General features: G+C 39.2%; 1 protein-coding gene across 1 annotated transcript in view; it reads left to right on the top strand.

Annotated features, from left to right (window-relative positions):
* Window positions 1-24,653, top strand: part of LOC122557980 (uncharacterized) — a 188,680-nt gene that overhangs the window by 76,828 nt on the left and 87,199 nt on the right. Inside the window, exons 15-29 of the mRNA XM_087996203.1 lie at window positions 7,303-7,429; window positions 7,963-8,218; window positions 8,323-8,375; window positions 8,929-9,029; window positions 11,670-11,821; window positions 12,869-13,007; window positions 13,346-13,456; window positions 13,549-13,728; window positions 13,868-14,107; window positions 14,197-14,353; window positions 16,151-16,279; window positions 18,048-18,189; window positions 18,565-18,608; window positions 18,704-18,904; window positions 24,200-24,250. Coding sequence (XP_087852329.1) covers window positions 7,303-7,429; window positions 7,963-8,218; window positions 8,323-8,375; window positions 8,929-9,029; window positions 11,670-11,821; window positions 12,869-13,007; window positions 13,346-13,456; window positions 13,549-13,728; window positions 13,868-14,107; window positions 14,197-14,353; window positions 16,151-16,279; window positions 18,048-18,189; window positions 18,565-18,608; window positions 18,704-18,904; window positions 24,200-24,250 — 2,083 coding nt within the window. The remainder of the gene's footprint in view (window positions 1-7,302; window positions 7,430-7,962; window positions 8,219-8,322; window positions 8,376-8,928; window positions 9,030-11,669; window positions 11,822-12,868; window positions 13,008-13,345; window positions 13,457-13,548; window positions 13,729-13,867; window positions 14,108-14,196; window positions 14,354-16,150; window positions 16,280-18,047; window positions 18,190-18,564; window positions 18,609-18,703; window positions 18,905-24,199; window positions 24,251-24,653) is intronic.

The raw sequence follows: 24,653 nt of genomic DNA, 5'->3' as shown, positions 1-24,653 counted from the left end.
TTATAAAGCTATAACATGACATCCTGACTCTGATACTCAATTCCCCAACCAATAAAGGCAAACCTGCCAAATGCCTTCTTTACCACCCTACCTACCTGGCCACTTTCAGGGAGCTATGGATGTGAACCCAAAGATCTATCTGTACATCAATGCTGTTCAGGGTCCTGCCATTTACTGTATATTTTGCCTTAATATTTGATCTCTCAACATGCAGCACACTTACTCGGATTAAACTCTTTCTGCTATTTTTCCGGCCATATCTGCAACTGATCTTTATTCCCTTGTATCTTTTGACACCTTCTAAACTATCCACAACTCCACTTTCTATCATCTGCAAACTTATTAACCCACCCATCTGCATTTTCATCCAAGTTTATATATTTTTATATATATATCACAAACAACAGAGGTTCCAGTATGCTTAGCTGCAGAACACCATTAGTCACATACCTCCAGCCAGAAAAACACCCTTTTCACCACATCCCTCTGCCGTTTATGGGCAAGCCCATTCTGAATCCAAGTGGCCAAGTCACTGTGGATCTCATGCATCTTAATCTTCTACCATGAGTCACCTTGCCTAAACCCTTAGTAAAATTCATGTAGATAACATCCACTACTCTTATCTTCATCAATCACTGACATCATGAAAAACTCAATCAAGTTAGTAAGATATGACCTGCCCGGCACAAAGCCATGCTCACTGTCCCTAATTAGGCTATGCTTTTTCAAAGTGCATGTAATTCCTATCCCTAAGAATTCTCTCAAAGAGCTTCCAATCATCGGTATGAGACTCATCATCTATAATTTCCCAGATTATCCCTAGTTTCCTTCTTGAACAGTGGAACAACATTAGGTCTTGTTCTTGACCCTTCGACTAAAGGATACAACTGTTTTCTGTATACTCTGTCCTTGCTCTACATGATGTTATACACCTTAAACAGGTTGTCCCTCAACCTTCTCTGCTCCAAAGAAAACAACCTGAGCTTATCCACCCTCTCTTCATTGCTGAAATGCTTTATCCCAGAAAACATCCTGGTGGACCTTCTTCACACTCCCTCCGATGCAGTCACATCCTGCCAATCGGGTGGAGACCAGAAATGCAAATAGCACTCCAACCGATGCCTAACCAAAGTTCGATACAGCTCCAACATGACCTCCCTGTTCTTATCATCTATGCTTCAATTTATAAAAGCGAGTGTCCCATATGCCTTCTTAACTATCCTACTAACCTGTTCAGCCACCTTCAGTGATCTGTGGACAAGCACCTCAGTAGCTCTCTGTTCCTCTGAGCTTCCAAGGATCTTGCCATTCATTGAATACACCCTTGTATTGTTCTTTCTTTCAAAGTGCATCACTTCACATTTGTCCACTCTGAAACCGCCAAAATCTCCAATAGCTCCTCACTTCTTATAGTAAACTGTTCAAGAACATCCATCTTCTTCAATTCTGAACTTCAATCCTCCCTTTCCTGACTAAAGATAGATGTGAAGCATTAACTTAACAATCTATCAATGTCTTTCAGCTTCACACATAAATTGCCCCCTTGTCCTTAGTGGGTGTTTTTTCACTGGTTATTCTTTTCCTCTTGATATATTTGTAGAATATCTTGGGATATTTGATACCCTATTTAAAAAGGAGTGAAGCACTAAATGGGTACTCTCGGCCAATTATCTGATATCATATTGGAAAAGCTTTGGAATCAATTATTAAGCAAGTAATAGCAGCACATTTGGAAAATTGTAATCAAATGAAGCAGCGTCAGCATGGCTTTATGAAAGGGAAATCATGGTCTGACTAATTTACTAGAGTTTTTGTTTAGGAAGTCTCAACCAGAGGGGAAGCAGTAAATGTGTTGTATTTGGACCTTCAGAAGGCATTTGACAAGATAAGCAAAGATTAAATTATAAGATGGGAGCCCACACTGTTGGAGGTAATAAGTTGGGAGGGAGACAGAAATGATTAATGGGCAGGAAACAGCGAGATGGGATAAGGTGTTCTTTTTCAGATTGGCATCCTGTAACCAGTGGGGTTCCACGTGGCTCATAACTGTTACAATATATGACTGCAGGAAGAAAGTTAAATTTGTAGATGACACAAAATATGCATAAAGGCAAGCTGTGAGAGGGATACAAATAGTTTACAGAGAGACACTGATTGGTTAAATATGTGGGCAAAACATTGGCAAATTGGTTACAATGTGGGGAAATATGAAGTTGTTCAATTTGGAATGGAGAATGGAAGAACAGAGTATTACTTAAATGGAGAAAAACTGTAGAAAGCTGAAACATAAAGGGACTTAGGAGGACTTGCACATTAAGTACAGAAAAGCTATCACACTAGCGCAGCAGGTATTTAGAAAGGCTATTGGAATGTTGGCCATCATTTCAAGGGAGTTAGAGTATAAGAGTAGGGAAGATGCCGATAAGACCACATCTGGAGTGCTAGAGCCATTTTGGTGCCCTTATTTAAAGCAAGATATTATTTCATTTGAAGACGTTCAGAGAAGATTCACTAGGATGATCTCTGGTAATGGAGGGATTGTCTTAAGAGCAAAGGTTGAACATGTTGGGACTCACTGAAGTTTAGAAGAAACTTATAGGACTCTTAAGGGGCTTGACAAAGTAAATGCTGAAAGGATGTTTTTCATCATGAAAGAGTCTAGGACCAAAGGGCATAGTCTCAGAATTAATGGATGCTAGTTTAAGGCTGAGATAAGGAGGGATGTCTTTAAGCGAGTTGTGAATTTTTGGACCTCTTTGCTACAGCGAGTTGTGGAGGCAGAATCCTTGAGTATTTTTAAGGATGAGATAAATAAATTCTTATTAGGAGCGAATTCAAGAGATTTGGAGAAAGGGCAGGAAAGTAGATGTGAGGAAGGTTGAATCAGCATGATACTATTGAATGGCAAAGCAGACTTGAATGGCTGAAAGGCCTATTTCTGTTTCTATTGCTTATTGTCTTATTAAAAGGCAGAAAAATTGAGTTAATGATTATCAGGACATAATCTCATTGAATTGCACAGCAGACTTCTGATCCTAAGTCTGATGGTCTTAATTTCATTTTACAATAAGTTTTTCTTCTCAAAATACTGAAACATAAAATCCCCATTGGTTGGATCCTCTAGTTTTCCAATGGTACGTAACACCAGTATTCAATTTTCCAACAAATATTTCTGGTTTGTGCCATTGTGTGTGTATGTGAGTGAAATCATTTTGTACTCCAGGTTTTATGCCTTGTTCACCTCAGGGAAGAACAATTAATAAACAATAACTTTCAAAATAGGTGTTACATTTTGTTTTGGAATCTTCTCTGATGTCATGTACTCATGCAAAAGTGAAAATAAAAAAGAGTTTCCAGGTATCTTTTGTCATGACTCGCTGGGGTGTTGTGCTGAAAATCAAGTCCCACCAATTCTGGAGTTGTCACAAAAATTAAAAGTTTTTTTTGAAAATACACACACAAAATTGACTGATTAACCTGATTCCAGACCCAGTTTGATACCAAATATGGACCAACTTTCTATACTTAACAAGAATTACTATTTATCACAAGTAAATATCACCTAACTATAGGTAAGCAATTATAAACTGCTGGTACATAACACTGCTAATTAAAACTCTTACCTCTTTACAAACTCCCACTTACATGTACACAGAAGTTCAGCAAAGGAAAGACATATGGTCAGTCATGAAAAGCTGGAAAACATTTCTTTAGTGTTCGCTCCCAGGTTCTGTTGAGTTGGTTCACGCCAAACTAAAAGTTTATTCCTGGATTCCCTTTTCCAAAATTTTCCACTGCTTTGTAAGAGGCACAGGGTGGCTGGTTCACCTGTAAAATGCCAATTCTCTGTCAATTAAGAGTCACAACTAACAGCAACACCTGAAGGAAAGATTAAGTGGTTTCCTTCAGATTTGATGTGTTTTAGAACATAGAACATTACAGTGCATTAAGGCCTTTCGGCCCTCAAAGTTTTGCCGAACCTGTGGAACCAATCTGAAGCCCATCTATTCCATTTTCATCCATATGTTTATCCAATGACTATTTAATGTCCTTAAAGTTGGTAAGTCTACTACTGTTGCAGGCAGTGCGTTCCACGCCCCTACTACTCTCTGAGTAAAGAAATGACCTCTGACATCTGTCTTATATCAACCACCCCTCAATTTAAAGCTATGTCCCCTCATGCCAGCCATCACCATCTCACTGTCCACCATACCTAATCCTGTGAGTCACCTCTCAACCTTCTTCTTTCTAACACCTTTTCCATGCAAACATCAACCCTGTCTAGTCTAGTAGCCTGTATCTCAGTATTGTCCTCAACAAAATTGTCTTTTTCCAGCATGAATACTGATGAAAAATATTCATTCAGCGCTTCCCCGTCTCCTCAGACATCACGCACAACCTCCCACTTCTATCACTGATTGGCCATAATCTTTCTCTAGTCATTCTTTTATTGATGTACCAACAAAAAGCTTTAGGGTTTTCCTTGATTCTTCTTGCCAACAACTTCTCATGTCCCCTCCTGGCTCTTCTTAGCATTCTCTTAAGGTGTTTCCTGGCTAACTTGTATCTCTCAAGTGCCCTATCTGAGCCTTCATGTCTCATCCTAATCTAAGCCTTCTTCTTTCTCTGGACAAGAGATTCAACTTCTTTACTAAACCACAGTTCCCTCGCTCGACAACTTCCTCCCTGTCTGACAGGTATATACTTATCAAGGACCCTCAGGAGTTGTTCTTTGAACAGGCTCCACATTTCAATTGTGCCCATGCCCTGCGGTTTCCTTCCCCATCCTATACATCCTAAATCTTGCCTAATCACATCATAATTGCCTCTCACACAGCAATAACGCTTGCCCTGAGTTTCCATCGCTAAAGTAAACATAACCGAATTGTGGTCACTATCACCAAAGTGCTCACTGACCTCCAAATCTAAAACCTGGCCAGGTTCATTAGCCAGGACCAAATCCAATGTAGCCTCGACCCGTATTGGTTTGTCTACACACTGTGTCAGGATACAATCCTGCACACATTAGACAAAAACTGACCCATCTAAAGTACTCGAACTATAGTATTTTCAATCAATATTTGGAAAATTAAAGACCTCATAACAACTACCCTGTTACTCCCGCTCCTATCCAGAATTATCTTTGCGATATTTTCCTCTACATCTCTGGAACTATTCAGAGGTCTATAAAAAACTCCCAATAAGGTGACCTCTCCTTTCCTGTTTCTAGCCTCAGCCCATACTACCTCAGGAGACCTTGACTAACAATAGCACAATCTCCCTCTTTTACCATCTTCTCTGTTCTTACTGAAACATCTAAATCCTGGGACCTATAACAACCATCCCTGCTCTATCCATGTCTCCAAAATAGCCACAATATCAACGTCCCAGGTACCAACCCATGCTGCAAGTTCACCTTATTCCAGATGTCTCTGGCGTTGAAGTAGACACACTTCAAACCACCTTCCTGCTTGCCAATTAATTCCTGCGACCTTAAAACCATATTTATAACCTCACTACTCTCAACCTCCTGGACACTGGAACTACAGCGGCACGGTGGCACAGTGGTTAGCACTGCTGCCTCACAGCGCCAGAGACCTGGGTTCAATTCCCGCCTCAGGCGACTGACTGTGTGGAGTTTGCACGTTCTCCCCGTGTCTGCGTGGGTTTCCTCCGGGTGCTCTGGTTTCCTCCCACAGTCCAAAGATGTGCAGATCAGGTGAACTGGCCATGCTAAATTGCCCATAGTGTTAGCTAAGGGGTAAATGTAGGGGTATGGGTGGGTTACGCTTTGGCGGGTCAATGTGGACTTGTTGGGCCGAAGGGCCTGTTTCCACACTGTAATATAATCTAATCTACAATTTAGGTCCCCATTCCCCCTACTGAATGAGATTAAACCCTCCTGAATAGCATTAGCAAATGCCAACCCTCTCCCCCAGGATATTAGTACCCCTCTGGTTCAGGTGTAGACCATCCTGTTTGTAGAGGCCCCATCTACCCTAGATTGAGCCCCAATTATCCAGGTCTCTGAAACGCTCCCTCCTGCACCATCCCTGTAACCACGTGTTCTCTCCTTATTCCTTGCCTCACTAGCACGTGGCACAGGCAAGACACCAGAGATAAAAATTCTGTTTGTTCTAGCACTGAGCTTCCACGCTAACTCTCTGGATTTCTGCCTTAAATGCCCATCCCTTTTCCTACTTATGTGGACCACAACTTGGGGCTGCTCCTCCTCCCCCTCAAGGATCCTGAAAACACAATCCAAGACATCACAAACCGTGGCACCTGGGAGGCAACACACCAATCATGAGTGTCTCCCTTTCCCCCAGAACCTCCTATCTGTCCCCCTAAGTATGGCGTCCCTAATGACTAATGCTCTGCTCATCGCCCCCTTCCCTTCTTAGCAACAGGGACAGACTGTGTGCCAGAGACCTGTCGTCCCCCCAACAGTATCCAAAATGATATACTTGTTATTGAGAGGAACAGCTTCAGGGGTTCCCTGCACTGCCTGCCGGTTCCCTCTCCGTCCCCGACAGTAATCTATCTGTCTTTTTCTTATACCTGAGGTGTGACTACCTCCCTGTAACTCCTCTAAATAACCCCCTCCACCACCCGAATGATCCGAAGTTCATCCAGCTCCAGCTCCCTATCGTGGTTTTTGAGAAGCTGAAATTGGGTGCACTTGCTGCAGATGAAGTCAGCAGGAACACTCGTGGTGATCTTACCTCCCACATTCTGCAGCAGGAACATTCAACTGCCCTAACCACCATCCTCACTGTTCTAAATTCCCAAACAGACTTCCTGGCATGCCCCTGACCCTCACTGTCACTCCTCTCACGGTTGCTGCTACTGACAAATGGTTTTGACTGCAGAAAACAGAGAGGCCTCTTATGAGCTAATAGAGATCAAATCATTTTTGAATATTTTGTTCCAAGTCCCAAGCTGTTCAGTTATCTGACAACCAATTACATGTATTTTGGCAGGCAAAAGGCTTTTGTTATCAACACTGGTTACAGGTCCTTAGATAAATCAATTTTGTGATGCTACTCAGCTGAATCAATCCTTTGGCTCCTATTCATCTGCAAACATTTAAATTAATGTATTTAAACAGCTTTTTGCAATCTTTGTTACATGTGTCAGGTTTCTTGCTTTTCAAAACATGCGGCTATCCTTCCACTGGTTTCCACAGTACTTTTCTCACTTCAATCCACATTTTTAAAAGCACAAAGACATAGCCATTGCATCTTACCTACACCCTTCTCCCCAAGAGAAGTAATTTACTCTCCTTCTCCTTCTCTTTAGAAATGTATGTATGACAGTTGCAACTGTGATAAAAATGAGGACTGCATGTGTTCTGCACTATATTCATATGTTCGAGCCTGTGCAAGCAAAGGGGTCATGTTAACTAATTGGCGGACAAAAGTATGTGGTAAGTAAGCTTTATTTTATATTTATTTAGTGAATCTAGATGCAACCACAACAAATATACTTGTCCTGGAATATTGGCTGATGGAAATTAGACAGGGTTGGCAAATGGAAACACATCTCTGGGCTGATGAAAATCAGAATGTGCTACAGGCTATAATTGGAAGAGTGCAGAGAAATAATAAAGCCAGAGACATTTACAGAGATAAGGAGGTGCGAGGTCATGGAGGAATTTGACAGTAAGGATGAGAGTGCAAGAATCCAGCTGTGGCTGAATTAGGATTCAATGGATGGAATAGTGTGTACAAGTCACGTCTGATGTAAGTTTTGAGTTTGAATAATAAGAGTCTGAATTAAAAATGAGTACTACTAAATATAAAACTTCTGAGACATCATTATATTTTCACACAAAGACTTCAGTGAAACTCAGTCTTTAACTGTTAATGTGGATTAATAGATATTACTGCAAGTTGCTGCGGCAGATTAGTCCTTTCAGATCATTGACTTTTCTTATTTGTTTTCATAAATTTGTTATAGACTCTTACACGAAGACCTGTCCGGAGACACTAATATACAGTTATGATGTGAAAAGTTGCAAGCGCACATGCCATTCTCTGAGTGAGAAGGATATTACCTGCGGAATCCAACACGTGCCAGTGGATGGATGTGGCTGCGCTGATGGAATGTATATGAATGAAAAAGGCAGATGCGTGCCCTCATCTGAGTGTCCATGCCTCTATCAGGGCACCCTCTTAAATGCTGGAGAGATAATTAATCAAGGAGATACACATTGGTAAATTAACTGGCCACTTGGCTACTGTAGTAATTTTGCACAAAAATTATGATCAAAAAGATACTTATAAACTTTTATTTTATATTTTTACTAATCTGTTACAGCGTGTGTCAAGATGGAAAAATGCAGTGCATTGTATCGCTGTATAGAATACAAAGTAAGTTTTGCTATCCAATTTAAATTATATTTGTTTTGTTAATTTAACCATTAATACATGGCAGACATTTACAAACTTTTGTGATCTGTCAGCCATAACAGTCAGTAATACACTCAACATCTGAGTCACAACCGGTTGAAACCCAGTTCCATTAAGACAAAGAAATTAAGGCTGACACTCCCATACAATACTCAAGGAACACTACACTGTTGGAGGTTCTGCCTTTTTGACAAAATATCACCAAGGCCCAAGCTTTTCTTCTCATGTAGATGTAAAAGATCCCATGACATAATTTGAAGAATCACAGAAGAGGTACCAATTTTCCTGGTCAGTGATTATCCCTCAATCAACATTAGAAAGGATGATTATCTGGTCATTACCAGAATCCTGTTTTTTGTGGAAGCTGAACAATTTGTGAACAATTGGCTGGCTTCCTACGTTAAAGTCGTGACCATGCATCAAAAATATTTAATTGACTGCAAAGTGCTTTAGGATATCTGATAGTTATGAACAGTATGATGTAAATGCATGTTTTTTGTCTTTCTTTTTACAGAATGTTTTCCACCCAAGATCTATTTAAGTTGCAATACTACAGAGCCAGGCACAACAGGGACAGAGTGTCGTCGTACTTGTGGAAACCAAAATCTGGACTGTGTGGGTTTCTTGTGTTTCATTTTCAAAAGGATTTATTGTAATTCTTTAATTTATACACATACCATGGCATTCATTGCAAAGAAATATCATAAAGTCAGCCTTATCAGTTAGCATTAGTAACTTTTTAAACCATTCTCAAATGTCCATTTCTGCTTAAATATTTAAGTCTTATGAATACAGCTGAAAGTAAATTATAACCCAGCTGCAAAATATAAGAATACTTCAGTTGAAAACAATTTTGTGAGGGTTCTTGTGGCGCAGTGGTGGTGCCCTTAGCTTTGGACCAGAAGGCCCAGATTCAAATCCCATCTGCTCCTGAGGTATGTGATACCATCTCTGAGTAGGTTGATTAGAAAATAAGAAAAAAAGCCTGATATTTTTGAGGGTTCTTGTGGTACACTGCTATTAACCCTCCTTCTGAACCAGGAGACCCAAATTCATAGCCCACTACTCCAGAGGAGTGTAACAACATTACTGAACAGATTTATTAGAAAATAATATCAAAACAATTTTCCTCATTAACCCTATCGAGCTAAGCAATTAAATCCTTACTTGATTCTGCTACTAAGCTGACTACAGAATTAGGATAAGTAAATTAATGTGATTATGCACTGTGGAAATGAGTCCGCCACCTGTTAACTTACAACTTTATAATCTCAGAATACTGTCATGCTTTAAAAATTGCACCAACATTAGGGATGAGTTTTTCTATTTCTGTGCCAATGTTTTAAGCCTAAAACACTCCGACGTGGCCAAGCTGGAGTCTGTAGGCAGCAACAATGCATGGTTAGACCTTTCTATGCACAATGCCATTATAACAAAATATGCTAGGTGCATGGGCTGGCATGAGGGTGATTAACACTCTGATTGTAACTAAATTGACTCCTAACATTCATTAATAAAACTGCAAGACATTTTACTGTCTCATGCTTTAATGGATTTTTTAAAAATCAACCTTTCAGATGTGATATGACATACCTATGGAGCAATGGGACTTGAACTCCATTCAAAGGCAGGGGTATTGCTACTGTGCCAAAAACTTGTTTTTAGTTCTGTAGTATACAACTTATCCTAAGAGCAACTAGTTGAGCAGGAATAAGAAAGTTGTTGGCAAAGACTTGAAATAGACCTAGCTGTGCCCAACTTTCACTCTTCACTTTTGAGGTCAACTGATTACATTGCATTGAAGAGGATTTATGGAAGAATTTTGGAAGATATTTGGAGGACTTTGTATGTCATTCTATCAATATGTATTCTGGGAATTCTTTGATGACTTCACCTAAACAGAGTGGCTGCTCTGGTACTTTTAGAGATCTTGTAGGAATCAGCAGGAGAAAGTATGAGAATGGGAATCTTGTTCGGGCTATCCCTTGGTCTGTAGGAGGAACGGAAGGAAGAAATTATGTCAAACAGAGGGAGAGACAGAAATGCACCATAGTCTTGGTGATTTGTAGCATGGCCCATGGACAATCATGAAATCATCCTTTTCCAGCAACGGCTCCACATTCAGCTTACCTTGACTCAGCGGTCAAATATTGAGTGGTCTGGAAAATGCTTGACTGCCAGTAAGGGAAGTTTTGTGGGGCTGAGGTGTTTTTGTTTGCAAAAGGGAAAGTGTAGCTAGGCAGCAGTTGTGAGATCTTGAGTCATATCCCTACTTTTTCTGAGTGTATGAAAGTAATTTTAAAATTAGCATTTTGAGACTCATCATATATACCATCCAGTTGTATGTCAAAAACGACAGGTCTGTCATTACAAGAAGGCATATTAAAACGTCCCCTGGAATATATGGGACTTTGACCTTCAAGTGATAGAGTTATTTAGGTGTATTGACAAATGAAACATGGAAAATGTTCTAGCCTTAGCTGTTTAAAACTGTCTTGCTTCTTTAGTTACAAGGCTGTTATTTCATATCCCACTCTGAAAACATAAGATATTCAGGTGACAATCAGTAGCTCTGGTAGAATGATACAAGAGCTGTTTTCTATGAAGGCAGGCTCAGGTTCTAAGAAACATGTTAAAATTTTGCAAGTCAAGAGAACATTTTCACCCAAAGCATTAACAGTTGTGAAATAAGTTCATAGGATAAATATTGAAGCAACCAGTCTAATTGAAAGCAGGAGTTAACAGATACAATTCTGGAGAAAGAAATAATCAAAGTGTGTGATAAGAAGGTAAAGTTATTTCATCAATCAAAAAAGATGGACTTTACTCATTTTCATTACAATTCCAATATTGGTAACACTCTTGTCATGAGGAAAGAAATGACTTATGCCTTACAGTTTCATATCTTTTCACTTCACACATATAATTCTACATAGCTAAATGGAAGCTACCAGAATATGTGTGCAGTTAGGTTCTAAAAAATTATTTTGAACAAGAAATAATATTGCCTATTGAATAGGCAAAATTAATAACGTTGGACTGGCTGCTTGTTAATTCTCTCCCTGAGTTACAAGGAGAGAAATATTGGGAAGGGAGAACAGTAGATAAGCCATCTGATATCAGATTACCAAACCATCAAAACTAAAGATAACTACCAGACAATTAATACGGTAAACTGTAAGAATTGAGATAACAATTTACTTTTTTTCTGTTATCAATTTGAAGTCTAAAACCTATCTTTCCTGGTTTCCACAGTACAGTGAGAAATGTGTGTCAGGCTGTGTTTGCCCTGAGGGGATGATGGACGACAGAAATGGAAGTTGTGTTATTGAAGACAATTGCCCCTGTGTGCACAATAATTTTCATTATCCATCTGGAAGCAGAATCTCAGTTGATTGTAACACTTGGTAATTTTATAACTATATCAATATCTATATAACTATTTGAAATCTACAGTTATTGAAACACATCAAAACATAAACTGTTTCTAAGCCTTTTGTAAATCTGAGCTATCAAAATTATACAGTTAATAAAACATAATATATATGTAAATGTAGATATTCTGTCAATATCTTTATTCCATGTATTTTGTCCTATTGTATTATAATATTTTTATATTATCTGCTGTTCACTTCTGAAATGTCAAAAGATACGCAATGCAAAAAAAGAATAATGGCAGTTGAATGAACATCAACCAGCAACTTATTGATATTTTTCTTATATTGTTAATTATATAGATGAGACATCTTGCCCGTAACCTTCCCAGGAATTTCATCCAGTCAGTACATTTAATTTTTAAAAATTTAATCTATTTTTCTCATCAACTGGTTCAGAGATGTTATTATACATCTCTGGAGCAGATGGGACATGAATCGAGGTCTCTTGGTCAAATGGTAGGGACACTACTACTGCATAAGAAGAAGGCCTTGTCACTACGTTTTTTTTATTCAACCTATTTTTCAATCAACCTGTTCAGAGATGTTATTATGCATCTCTGGAAGCAGGTGGGACTTAAACCTGATCCTCCCTGTCCAGGATAGGGACACTACCTCGGCAGAGGGCCTAGTTACTGCATTTACACACTAACTGCCCGTTAAACTCAGCACAGAGATTTTCATTTGATATTTACAAGCATCAGTAACCTTTTTAACATTGCGGTCAATGTCAATTACTGCCAATCAACTTCTATTGTCACTTCATGATCAACTCACAATTCCAGCAAAATATGAGCTAAGTAATTGCACACCATGAGATGTCCACAAGTGCAAATTCTGGCCCCAAGACTCTTTGGAAAATAAGCTACACAACAACTTTTAACAAACTTCTCAAACTTGAATATGAAGGAATTTGAAGTTAAAATATATAGTTCTTTTAATCATAAATATCCTTTTGAAGTTTTTGATAAAAGGTGATGTTTTCTGCATTTTGTTCTGAAATCATTTTAATTTATTTAGTACTTGCCAGAAAGGCAGCTGGGACTGTACAAATATTCCCTGCTTTGGAGCATGTACAATATATGGGAGTGGTCACTACATTACATTTGATGGCAAGCGCTACAATTTTGATGGAAACTGTGAATACATTGCTGCACAGGTACGTTTTCTAATATATTTTTCTTGGATCAGATATATTCTCAGCTGGGATCTAAAAACCTGAGGGCTAGTAATTTTATTTCCAGATTTCTGCAGTGAATCAGATACCTCAAATATCCTGAGGTAACTCTTTCACTAAATTTCTTTACCCTATAATAAAATTCAAATCTGCCCCACCAATGTGGCTTAAATTTTAAAAAACCTTGCTACTGTGCAATTTTATGGCATTAACATCAGTCCCATGAGGATCTGCATTATGTTTAATACAATAAGTTGTTTTAATATTGCAATATCAAGAATGTTATTTTTAAGATAATCAAATTATGCATTTATTTTCAGGATTACTGTGGAGATAATCTTACCAATGGCACCTTCAGCGTAATTACAGAAAACATTCCCTGTGGAACAACTGGAACAACATGTTCTAAATCAATCAAACTATTCTTTGAGGTAGTGTCTTTTTAGTATTAGAATATTTTGCATTTAACTCATTCATCTTGTTTGCATTTGTTTGTACTGAAACCCTTTATATCTTGCTTCAGAATTTTGAATTGAAACTAGCTGAAGGAAAACATGAAATAATTCAGAGGAATGAAAACAACAAGATCCCTTTCACTATCCGTATTCTTGGCCTTTATCTGACTGTGGAAGCTGACAATGGGTTGATTCTAATATGGGACAAAAAGACTAGTGTTTTTATTAAGTTGAGCCCTTCTTACCAGGTATGATTAAATTTATCAACAATCAGAAGACAATATCTATCCCAATATGCCAAAAATATTAATTATATACCTCAGTTTTTAAATGGAAACAAAGTGACCTGATCTCAATAAATGGATGATTCTTACTCTGTGATTCCAGGGTTATATTTGTGGCTTATGTGGCAATTTTGATGGAAACGCCAACAATGACTTCATGACAAGAAGCCAGTCTGTTGTTGCTGATGTAATTGAGTTTGGAAATTCCTGGAAGCTAACTGCTAACTGCCCGGATGCTGAGCCCAATGATGACCCTTGCACTGAGAAACCACACCGCAAAGGCTGGGCACAAAAGCAATGCTCCATAATTACAAGTGACATCTTTGCAAATTGTCATAAAATGGTTGTGTAACTTTCTAATTTTTAAAATTTTCTCATATGATATCATTCTTTTTAAATGTCTATATATTTAGTAACCTATTGTATCAACAGGTTGATCCAAATCCATTTTATGATTCTTGTGTCCATGATTCATGTTCTTGTGACAGTGGTGGAGATTGTGAGTGTTTTTGCACTGCTGTAGCTGCCTATGCTTTTGCCTGCAATGAAACTGGGGTGTGCATTGACTGGAGGACCCCTGAAATCTGTCGTAAGTTTATGGTAACATTAACGTACAAAACAATCAAGTTTTTAAAATTTAATATTTACCAGACGTTTATATGTCTTCTTTTTATAGTTCTTGTTTGATTACAATATTGCCTGGTGTCTGAAAATATCCTGCCTTAAGGTCCTAGCTTAAATGTCTGCTTTGAACATAAGGAGCATAAGAACATCTGGCCCTTCAAACCTACTCCACCATTCAGTAAGATCATGGCTGATCTTTTCGTGGCCTCAGCTCCACTTACCTGCCCTCTCACTATATCCCTTAATTCCTTCATTGTTCAAAGAAATATCTATTTTAGCTTTAAAAACATTAACTGAACTAGCGTGAACTACTTAACTATGCAGGCAATTCCATAGATTTACAACCCTTCTCAATTCAGTCCTAAATTTACTCCCCCTAATCTTGAGGATATGCCCTCTTGTCCTAGTTTCACCTGGCAGTGGAAACATTCTCTCTACATCTATCTTATCTATTCCCTTCATAATTTTATATGTCTCTATGTTTCATTCTTCTAAATTCCAATGAATATAATCCTAGTCTGCTCAGCTCCTCCTCATAAACCAAACCCCTCAACTCCAGAATCAACCTCATGAAACTCCTCTACACCCCTCCAGTGCCAGTATATTCTTTCTCAAGTAAGGAGACAAAAACTGCATGCAGTACTCCAGGTGTGGCCTCACCAGCACCCAATACAGCTGCAACATGACCTTTCAGCTTTTAAACTCAATCCCTTTAACAATGAAGGACAACATTTAATTTGCATTCCTAATTACCTATAGTACCTGCAGTCCAACCTTCTGTGATTCATGCACAAGGACATCCAGGTCCCTCTGCACAGCAGCATGCTACCATTCAAGTAATAGTCCTTTTTACTGTTACTCCTACCAAAATGGATGACTTCACTTTTATTAACATTGTATTCCATCTGCCAGACCTTTACCCACTCACTTAAAGTATCTATGTTCCTCGGCAATGTTTCACAGTGCTCTGCACACTTTGCTCTGCCACTCATCTTAGTGTCATCTGCAAACTTTGACATACTCATCATGGTCCCTAACTCCAAATCATCTATATAAATTGTAAATAATTGCGGTGCCAACACTGATCCCAGAGGCACACCACTAGTTACTAATTGCCAACCAGAATAGTACTCATTTAACCTCACTCAAGTAAGGAGTCCCTGATTTTCCAGGTGGTGTTTTGGTACTCACAAGTCTCCATGTGTCTAGCCGTGACATTGTATGATAAGTATAAATTTGTTCCTAAACAAAAACAAACATACATCACATATTTCTGAAAAAAAATTTACATTATTAATTAAGTCAACTTTTTATATTTAAGCATTGTCAAAGAGAATACATCACTTTAATTAGATCACCTAATAAGGTGGATCTTTGGTACTAATTATTTATGAATATTAATGATCACCACTGATGATTCATCAGCAAATGCCATCAACAGGAAAATACTTACAGACAAGCAATTAATGTTAAGATAAAAATGTGATAACAAGGGATAGTCATTAATACCAGTATAGAAATACAGAAAGATGCCTAGTGAATGCAAAGAATAGTAAAAAAGAGAGAAAAATCAACACAGAAGGAAAGACAAATTGAGTGGTATAAGAAGTTGCTTCGGGGTTGAAGAGAAAGAGAAAACAGTACTAAAGGAAAGATAAAAGATACAAGAGGATAATTATTATGGAGTATTAAATCCTGAAGTACGTTGTAAACTTTTATGATCAAGTATTAGGCAATGAATATCTATCTTCTCCTCTATCAGCCATGTACTGCAGTTTCTACAACCCTTCTCCTGAAATGTGTGAATGGCATTATTATCCTTGTGGATTCCCCTGCTTTAAATCGTGCCTAAACCCACTTGGCCTCTGCAACATCACGTTCCAGTTAGAAGGTAAACTGCCTTTTGATTGTTCTAAAAGTTTCATACAGTACAAGAATATTTTGCTGCTTTTTAAAATTACATCAACAGCAATGGCTACTAATTATTTGTATATAATGTTTTTTAAATGCAGGAATATATCTCAAAGTGTCTCAATATTATAGTTTCCAGTCTAATCCCAGATTGCAAATGAAAGCAAATACATTGCAGAACTGCCAAGAGCCAAAACAAAACAGTAACTTACAGAAACTAGTGTGTCTCACCGCACTAATATTGGTCCATAGGCAGTGGTAATAGGCAGTCTGGTATCGAATAGAAAGAAATCTGTATGTGCACATGGTCTTCCCAACACAATTCTGACTAAGTAACGCTGATAGAAAGGTTATTCCCATTTTAATAGGCAGCACAGTGGCTCAGTAGCTGGCACTGCTGCCTCACAGATCCAGGGATTCGGGTTTGATTCCAGCCTTGGGTGGCTGTCTGTGTGGGTTTTCATCGGGTGCTCCAGTCTCCTCCCACAGTCCAAAGATGTGCACGTTAGGTAGTTTGGCCAAGCTAAATAGATCATAGTGTCCAGGGATATGCAGGCTAGGTGAAATGGCCATGGGGAATGCAGGATTACTGGGGTAGGGGGTAGGGGGTGGGTCTAGGTGGGATACTCTTCAGAGGGTCAGTGTGAACTTGATGGGCTGAATGGCCTGATTCCACACTGTAGGGATTTTTGAAGCAGCATGAGGAATTTTATGAACGATGTAACTCAAAACTGTATATAGTATTACCTGACAACATGTTTGCATTGTTTTATTGGCTTCAGGTTAATTTCAGTGTTCTGCTCCCACCCCAGAAGATTTGTCTGTAGATCATGCATAACGAGATTTTTGTGAACTATTAAGATGCAAAGCCAACAGTCTGACTTTCCTGCCAGTAGCTGGAATTCAGGAACTTAGCCTCTAGTCTTAACTGGGTTTACTTTAAGGCTATTTGTTGCTTTCAGATATAACTTATTAATGTTGAATTTATCCTGGAGTGGGTACTGAAACAGCTAGAACAAGCAAAAAGTGTGTCTGACATACCTGAACTCCTCAACTTGATTGAAATGCTGCTGAATTAACTCCTGAACAGAATGTGAATGGAAGGGTAAAGAGGGACTTCCAACATAACAGAAAGGGTACTTCAAGAAAGTCTCAGTTGTTGTTGTTATTGGAAACATCTGGGCCAAGGGTGACTCAACATTCTTTGTGGGACATGGTGGAATGCTTTTACTTCTTTGGAACCACAATGGAATGTTTTTCATCTTACCTGGAAAGCATTTTTGTCCTTCTGATCAGCTGCTGATTTGCTCCTCCCCATGGCTGGAAAGCTGTGACAGTTTCACTGCTCAAGGTCTGGTTAATATTCTGATAGGGAGGCTATGACATGTTTACGAGGTGCCTCACTTTCTGGGAGTGACCTTGTGTACTAAAATCAAAAATGATGGGAAAATGTTAAGTTCAAATCAGGTAAGTAACTTCCTATTTCAAGCTCCCAATGGCAAAGGGTAGCTTTAAATCAGAACAGTGCTCAGTGTTTGCAATCTTGACCTTACTCCACAATATAACTGCTATCATCACTTCAACTGTTTTGTACACAACTAGATTTCTTCCAAAACTAATATAAATAAGTTTTTTTTAAAAAAACCTGGTTAATCTTAAGTAAATTTACTCAACAGTACCAACTTTATTTGTTTTATTTAATTCAATAGCATGAAAAAATAATTATTTGTTTTTGTGTCTTTTTTTAGGGTGTTATCCCAAATGTCCAGAAAATACACCCATCTATGATGAACATTCAAAACAGTGTGTTGCTCAATGTGGCTGTTATGAAAATGGAAAATATTATGAAATTAATGAAACTATTGAAACCACAAACAACTGTGAGAAATGGTACTTATTATTTTGTTTGCATTTTCAATAATCTAAGACATTAAATTGTACATTCTGAGTCAAACATTTTTGGGTGGAAATCCCGCTCCAACCATTGACCTTTTTTTATTGCCATACTTAAGTTCAATATAAGTAACTTTTACCATTGCTTTTGTCAAAATTGTTGTGGCTAGCACCATTTCAGAAAGAACGCTAGAGTATTAATTTCATTTACATTACAACGGTGACTGCATTTCAAATGAATCGATTAGTTTTTAAATGCTTTGTAGCTTTCAAAGGGTATGGTAATATTCCATATGAGTTACAAATGCAAGGAATTCTATTCACTACCATGATGTTAAACTCATAATAAACCAAGGGTTCTTTTTTTTTCAGCTTGTGCACACCAGAAGGTATTAAATGCATGAACGACAGCAGTGGTAAGTATTAATTTCAATTTTTTGCTACACAGTATGTTAATTATGTAGAACAATATACAAATTTTCACATCACCCCGTGTTTTCTTTCTTTATAGCTTGTGTTTGTGTATACAATGGCACAGTGTACCATCCAAATGAAGTTATCTACAACATAACAGATGGGCTAGGAGATTGCATTGTGGCATATTGTGCTGACAATGGAACAATTATTAGAATAATAAGCCCTTGTGCACCAACTAGTACCACCACAACAACACCACTGACTATTTCGCCATTTTCAATCACAGCCAGTACAGGTAACATTTTTGTGTTCATTTTTTGATTGATAATCAAACTGCTCAAAGGTGGAAATAGAATATAGTTGCATGTCCTTTTAAGGGTAGAGTACTCTGCCTTCTTCAAATAATAACTGATGGATTCACTAAATTATCATGCTACATTATCATTTGATTGGCAGATCACTGACAATTTGAATGCATAAAACATGAAAACAATTTAGCATTTATCACCAGACCTGATTGGATCACAACAAACGTTGTCAGGTCTTCCCTCTGCCAAAACTGCTCACGACTCCAAGATCATATTGGACTGCAATGATAACCAACAGCACTGTTTTCTCCACTCTCAATTTCCCCCTTAAATGTTCTTGACCTCACTTCCAACAGCAGGTGTTAGGAACTCATGGCTTGTATTTTGTCACTAAGATTGAGACCATGTATGTAGCTGAAAATGTGTTGCTGGAAAAGCGCAGAAGGTCAGGCAGCATCCAAGGAACAGGAGAATCGACGTTTCGGGCATAAGCCTTTCTTCAGGAATGAGGAAAGTGTGTCCAGCAGGCTAAGATAAAAGGTAGGGAGGAGGGACTTGGGGGAGGGGCGTTGGAAATGCGATAGGTGGAGGGAGGTCAAGGTGAGGGTGATAGGCTGGAGTGGGGAGGGGGCAGAGAGGTCAGGAAGATGATTGCAGGTTAGGAAGGCGGTGCTGAGTTCGAGGGATTTGACTGAGACAAGGTGGGGGGAGGGGAAATGAGGAAACTGGAGAAATCTGAGTTCATCCCTTGTGGTTGGAGGGTTCCCAGGCAGAAGATGAGGCGCTCTTTCTCCAACCATCGTGTTGCCATGGTCTGGCAATGGAGGAGTCCAAGGACCTGCATGTCCTTGGTGGAGTGGGAGGGGGAGTTAAAGTGTTGGGCTACGGGGTGGTTGGGTTGGTTGGTCTGGGTGTCCCAGAGGTGTTCTCTGGGTGTCCCTTGGATGCTGCCTGACCTGCTGCGCTTTTCCAGCAACATATTTTCAGCTCTGATCTCCAGCATCTGCAGCCCTCACTTTCGCCATGTATGTAGCTGCCTATTTCATCATCATCATCATCATTCTTCTAAACTCCACCCACAATGCCAAGGACATGCTCTGGTTGTACTCCCTGGAGCCCATCTGAAATAACTCCATACAGGCCAGTATCCCATTATCAAGTCACCCTTTATTTATACATGCATAGTACTTGACACATATAGCTTTTTCTACCCTCTGAACTGAACCTCTGATCCACCTGTCCACCTCTTGTGCCTGGAGCGTCTTGGAAGAAATTCACCCTCTTCTTTGGGCAGTAAAGGATCAAACCCACTATGTCCACCTCAGACTCAAATATTTCATAGAATCATAGAATCCTTAAGTTGCAGAACCAGACCCACCACCCTACTCTATACCTGTAGCCCTGCAATTTCCATGGCTAATCCACCTAGCCTGCATATCTCTGGCCACAATAGGCAATTTAGCATGGCCAATCCACCCAACCTGCACACGTTTGGACTGTGGGAACACCTGGAGGAAACCCACATAGACAGGGAGAGAATGTGCAAACTCCACACAAACAGTTGCCTGAGGGTGGAATTGAACCCAGCTCCTTGGCACTGTGAGGCAGCAATGCTAACCACTGAGTCACCATGCCACCCATTTCTTCAACAGTAGACATGGATTCCGACAACCTTTCCAGCTGTCCTGAGTGGCTGGGTGTGTTTTGCTGATGCTCGGTTTCTGAGTTTTCAGCTTTCATGTGGTCCACATGCTTGTTTAGGACCAGCTCACGTACCCAAATTTTTAATGTTGTGGGATCTGATCTTGCATTGGCCACGCCTGATACCATGCAAGGCCATTTCAGTGGTTTCATTACCAAACTTTGTCCCCTGAAGTAGACTGTTCCTCTTGCTTAGAGGGGTCTTTTGTCTGGCATTGACATTCCCAATGCTGGTTCACCCTACGCTCCCAGGTCCAGAAAGATCAGATTTAACCTGGTTTTGAATCTTCTCCCAAGTAGCAACTCTGCTGGAGCTAACCCTGTAGTTGCATGAGGGGTGGTCCAATAATGAAATAGGTACCAGAACAGTTTGACATTGAGTAAAGCTGTTGGGTGGTTCTTTAAGCCTGCCTTCAAAGTTTGGCCTGGTCTTTCCTCCAGACCATTGGGCAATAGATGATATGGAGCTGTCTATGCCTCATGACATTAAACTTTAGGAAATATTCAAGTTCCCCATTTTCTGTAACCAACACTTCTGCGAGCCCTTGTACTGCAAAAGATACTCGCTCCTTTTCTATCACAGTCCCAGTATTTAATAAATGATCTCTATGCACATTCCACAACTTTGAGTGTTCATCCACAATGCCCTTGAAAGGGCAGGCATAATTGACATGTAACCGAGTCCAGGGTTGCTCAGCAATTCCCAAGAATGTGGGGGAGCTGCTGGTGGTAATTTTTGTCCTTGTTAGCACTCTGGGCATTGCCCCACCAAAGTGCCTATGTCTACACCCAAATTTGGCTACCAGACACAACTTGTCATCAACATATTCATTTTGCACACTTCTGGTGGAGTTTAGCCATTATCTGGTTCTCTCTGGTGATTGGGTCTCACCAGAAAGGTTTCAATTTTGATTGTGACGGTCCCCCATGATCACCAGCTGTTTTAGTTTTGCCAGGACCAGATTTTTTAGCATCAAAAGTATGATATTGTCAGTGCTGACCAGAAAGGTGTCCAGAAAGTTTAAAACCAGAATGGACTTTTCTAGTGGCAGCATCACCAGTGACATATCCGTCAGTAGGAGGCTGCTCAAGGCATCTGCATTTGCTACTCAACCTCCTGGATGATGTTCTAATTTACAATTGTATGCACTTTTTCACCTGAAGCCTTGTCCTTGTTGAGTGTGGTAGCAGGGGTTTGTTGTCTGCTACTATTACCAATTGATGGATGGAAATTGGATGGAACTTTCTCACACCAAAGATGTCCACCAAATCTTCCTTCTCTATCTAGGCAGTTTTGCGCTCTGCATCAGCCAAATTCCAGGAAGCATGCACCATTGGGTATTCACCTTCATAGTACATCTGTGCGCCAATACTACCTCGATACCATACAGAGAAGCATCATATGTCATCACGATATCTTGCAATGGGTCGTAGTATGCCAACACCTCAAGCAGTGACAGCTGCTTCTTCACTTTCATAAAGGTTCTGTCTTAGCTACAAGCCCATTTCCAAGGCTGACCCTTTTTCAGTAGTAGATGTAAGAGTGCCAGGATGGAGGCCAGGATATGTATGAATGTTTTGTAATACAGGTCGTTCTGCTACAATGCATGTTTCCTTAACGCGAATTTGCTGAAATTCGATTAACAAATTGGGAGCACTGTTTCTAAAGTACGAACTTTTAAAAGTGTGCTGGTTGTAACGCAATTAGATTGCCAATAGTTTAAGCGCTGTTTCTAAAGCGTGATTTTTCTATAATGTTGTACTTGCACAAGAACGCAACCATCGTATTATAGAAGAACTCCCTGTAAATCACCAATCCAAGGAGTGACCTAAGCTCCAGTACCAACATGGGAGCCGGGGCACCTTTGATTGCCCTCACTTCAGTTTCCAACAGATGTAACCCCATCTTGAGTCTGTAGCCTAAGCGGGTCACTTGGGGAGTGACCTTCTAGGGCATATGTTCACCTTGGAGAAACATCTAAAAACTATGGCCAAGTTATCTGTATGCTCTTCATTGGTCTTCCCTGTTATTAGCACATCATCCAGATAAATGACGATCTGCAGCAGACCTTGTAAAATTTTCTCCATTCTCAAGGGGGAGTGTGAACTTGAATCCTTTTCTGATGTCAATATTTAAATCTTTCCAATATTTTGTGTTGTGCTTGTTTAGTAAATATTTTGCTCTCTCTGTTATGCTGACAGCTATACTGTGTGTGTTCAGTGACTGTCCCCATGGTGAGATTAAAAATAAAACAAAGTTAGAGTTTAACAACCCACGTTTCATTTTGGGATCTCCTTATTTTAATTTAACCTATTTTTCCAATTAACTTGGTCAGAGATGACACTGGAGCAGGTGGGACTTGAATCTGGGACTCCTGATCCAGGGTAAGGGTCGCTACCACTGTACCACAAGAGGGCCCCAAAATAATTCTGTTTTCACAATACAGGTTAAAAGAATCCATAAATTCCCATTCCCTGACAGGGATTTGAACTTGGACCACAGTGGTGAAAGTGCCAAATTCTAGCCACTAGACCATCAGGAAAGTTTCATTTTAGGATCTAACATTGCTGAGTACTATTAATGTCAGCTGGGATATAAAATATCTGACAATGAATTGAACATTTGAAGCCAAAATAAGAATTGATTTAGCACACAACAAAACTTTCAAAACTGGTATATAATTTAACACCGAGGTAAATTAGAGTAGGTGCCCAAATACTTGGTCAAAGAAGTAGGTTTTACAGACCGCATGAACCATAGAGTGAAAAATAAAGAAGCACATATTTGAAAAGGAATGATAGTCCAGACTTTAGGGTTTATGTAGTTGAAGGATTAAGATATGTAACTGGTGAGAATTAGAAGAAAACAGTGATCATGGAAGGTTATAGGTTTGAAGGAGGTTACATAGCTAGGGAAAAGACAAGCAATGGATGGATATGAAAACTTTAAGGTCAACACTTTGCGAGAACAAATGCCAATAGTTATCCGGTCAGGATAAAGGAATGAGTCTTAGTGCATGGCCTTGGATACTTCTTGAATGAGCTCAAATTTACAAAGAAAGAAAATTGGGAGTGAAAGTGTTGAAACAGTTGAGCATGAAAGCTCAGTTGAGGGTTTTAGAAGCAATACTACTAAGACTATGACAGGCATCATTACGGAGTTAGACATCAGCTATCAAAATTACAGGTTGATGGCATGTTCTCAATTATCCATTTTCTTGCCTTGTCACATCTTGGCCCTCTGTCCTTCACATGTATCATGGAAACCTGGTAGTTTTCAAGGGATTCCTGAAGAAGGGCTTATGCCCGAAACATCGATTCTCCTGTTCCTTGGATGCTGCGCTTTTCCAGCAACACATTTTCAGCTCTGATCTCCAGTATCTGCAGTCCTCACTTTCTCCTTCAAGAGATTAACATGGAAAGTTTCAGCAGATCTTCAGATGCATTTTTGTTCAAATAATCAATGTGCTTATTAGGATGTACTATTTCACAACCCTCACTTTGCAACTCAGTTATTGATTTCCTTTGAGTGATAAAACTGATATTATCTCTGTGTTTTAAAAACTTTCTTTCTTTTTCAGAAATTAAGTCATCAACTTCAACTGTTCCCACAACCAGCAAAATACTGAGCAGTAAGTAAACTTTACAATCATTTGTAATGTGAAATATTTCCATAATAGTTAATATTGATCGATTACTGCATGTTTTACCGAACTGTTTCGAATAGTGTCACATCTGACTTTTGAAGGAAACAAGTAAAAAGCATCAGCAGGAAATTTTATTATATTGCAATCATCAAATACAAATAGCATAGCCTGACATTTCAAGTGCATTACATTTTATAATTCGTTGAAAAGTTTTTAAAAACAAATTTTATGAATACTTTTCTTGCACAAAGAGCATCATTAATGCAGGTATTTGATTTAAAAAATCATTTGCTTATGGACAGATAACTCTCTATCAATGGTATAGAACCAGTTGAAAAGTAGCAATTAAAGAAAGATTTGTGCACATTAACTCTTCCATGTATATATG

The sequence above is a fragment of the Chiloscyllium plagiosum genome, unplaced genomic scaffold (genome assembly GCF_037043375.1).
Source record: "Chiloscyllium plagiosum isolate Xiang-an unplaced genomic scaffold, Cpla_swu_hap1 HiC_scaffold_18, whole genome shotgun sequence".
In the NCBI taxonomy this organism is placed as follows: domain Eukaryota; kingdom Metazoa; phylum Chordata; class Chondrichthyes; order Orectolobiformes; family Hemiscylliidae; genus Chiloscyllium; species Chiloscyllium plagiosum.
This window is presented reverse-complemented; position numbering and strand designations above follow the sequence as displayed.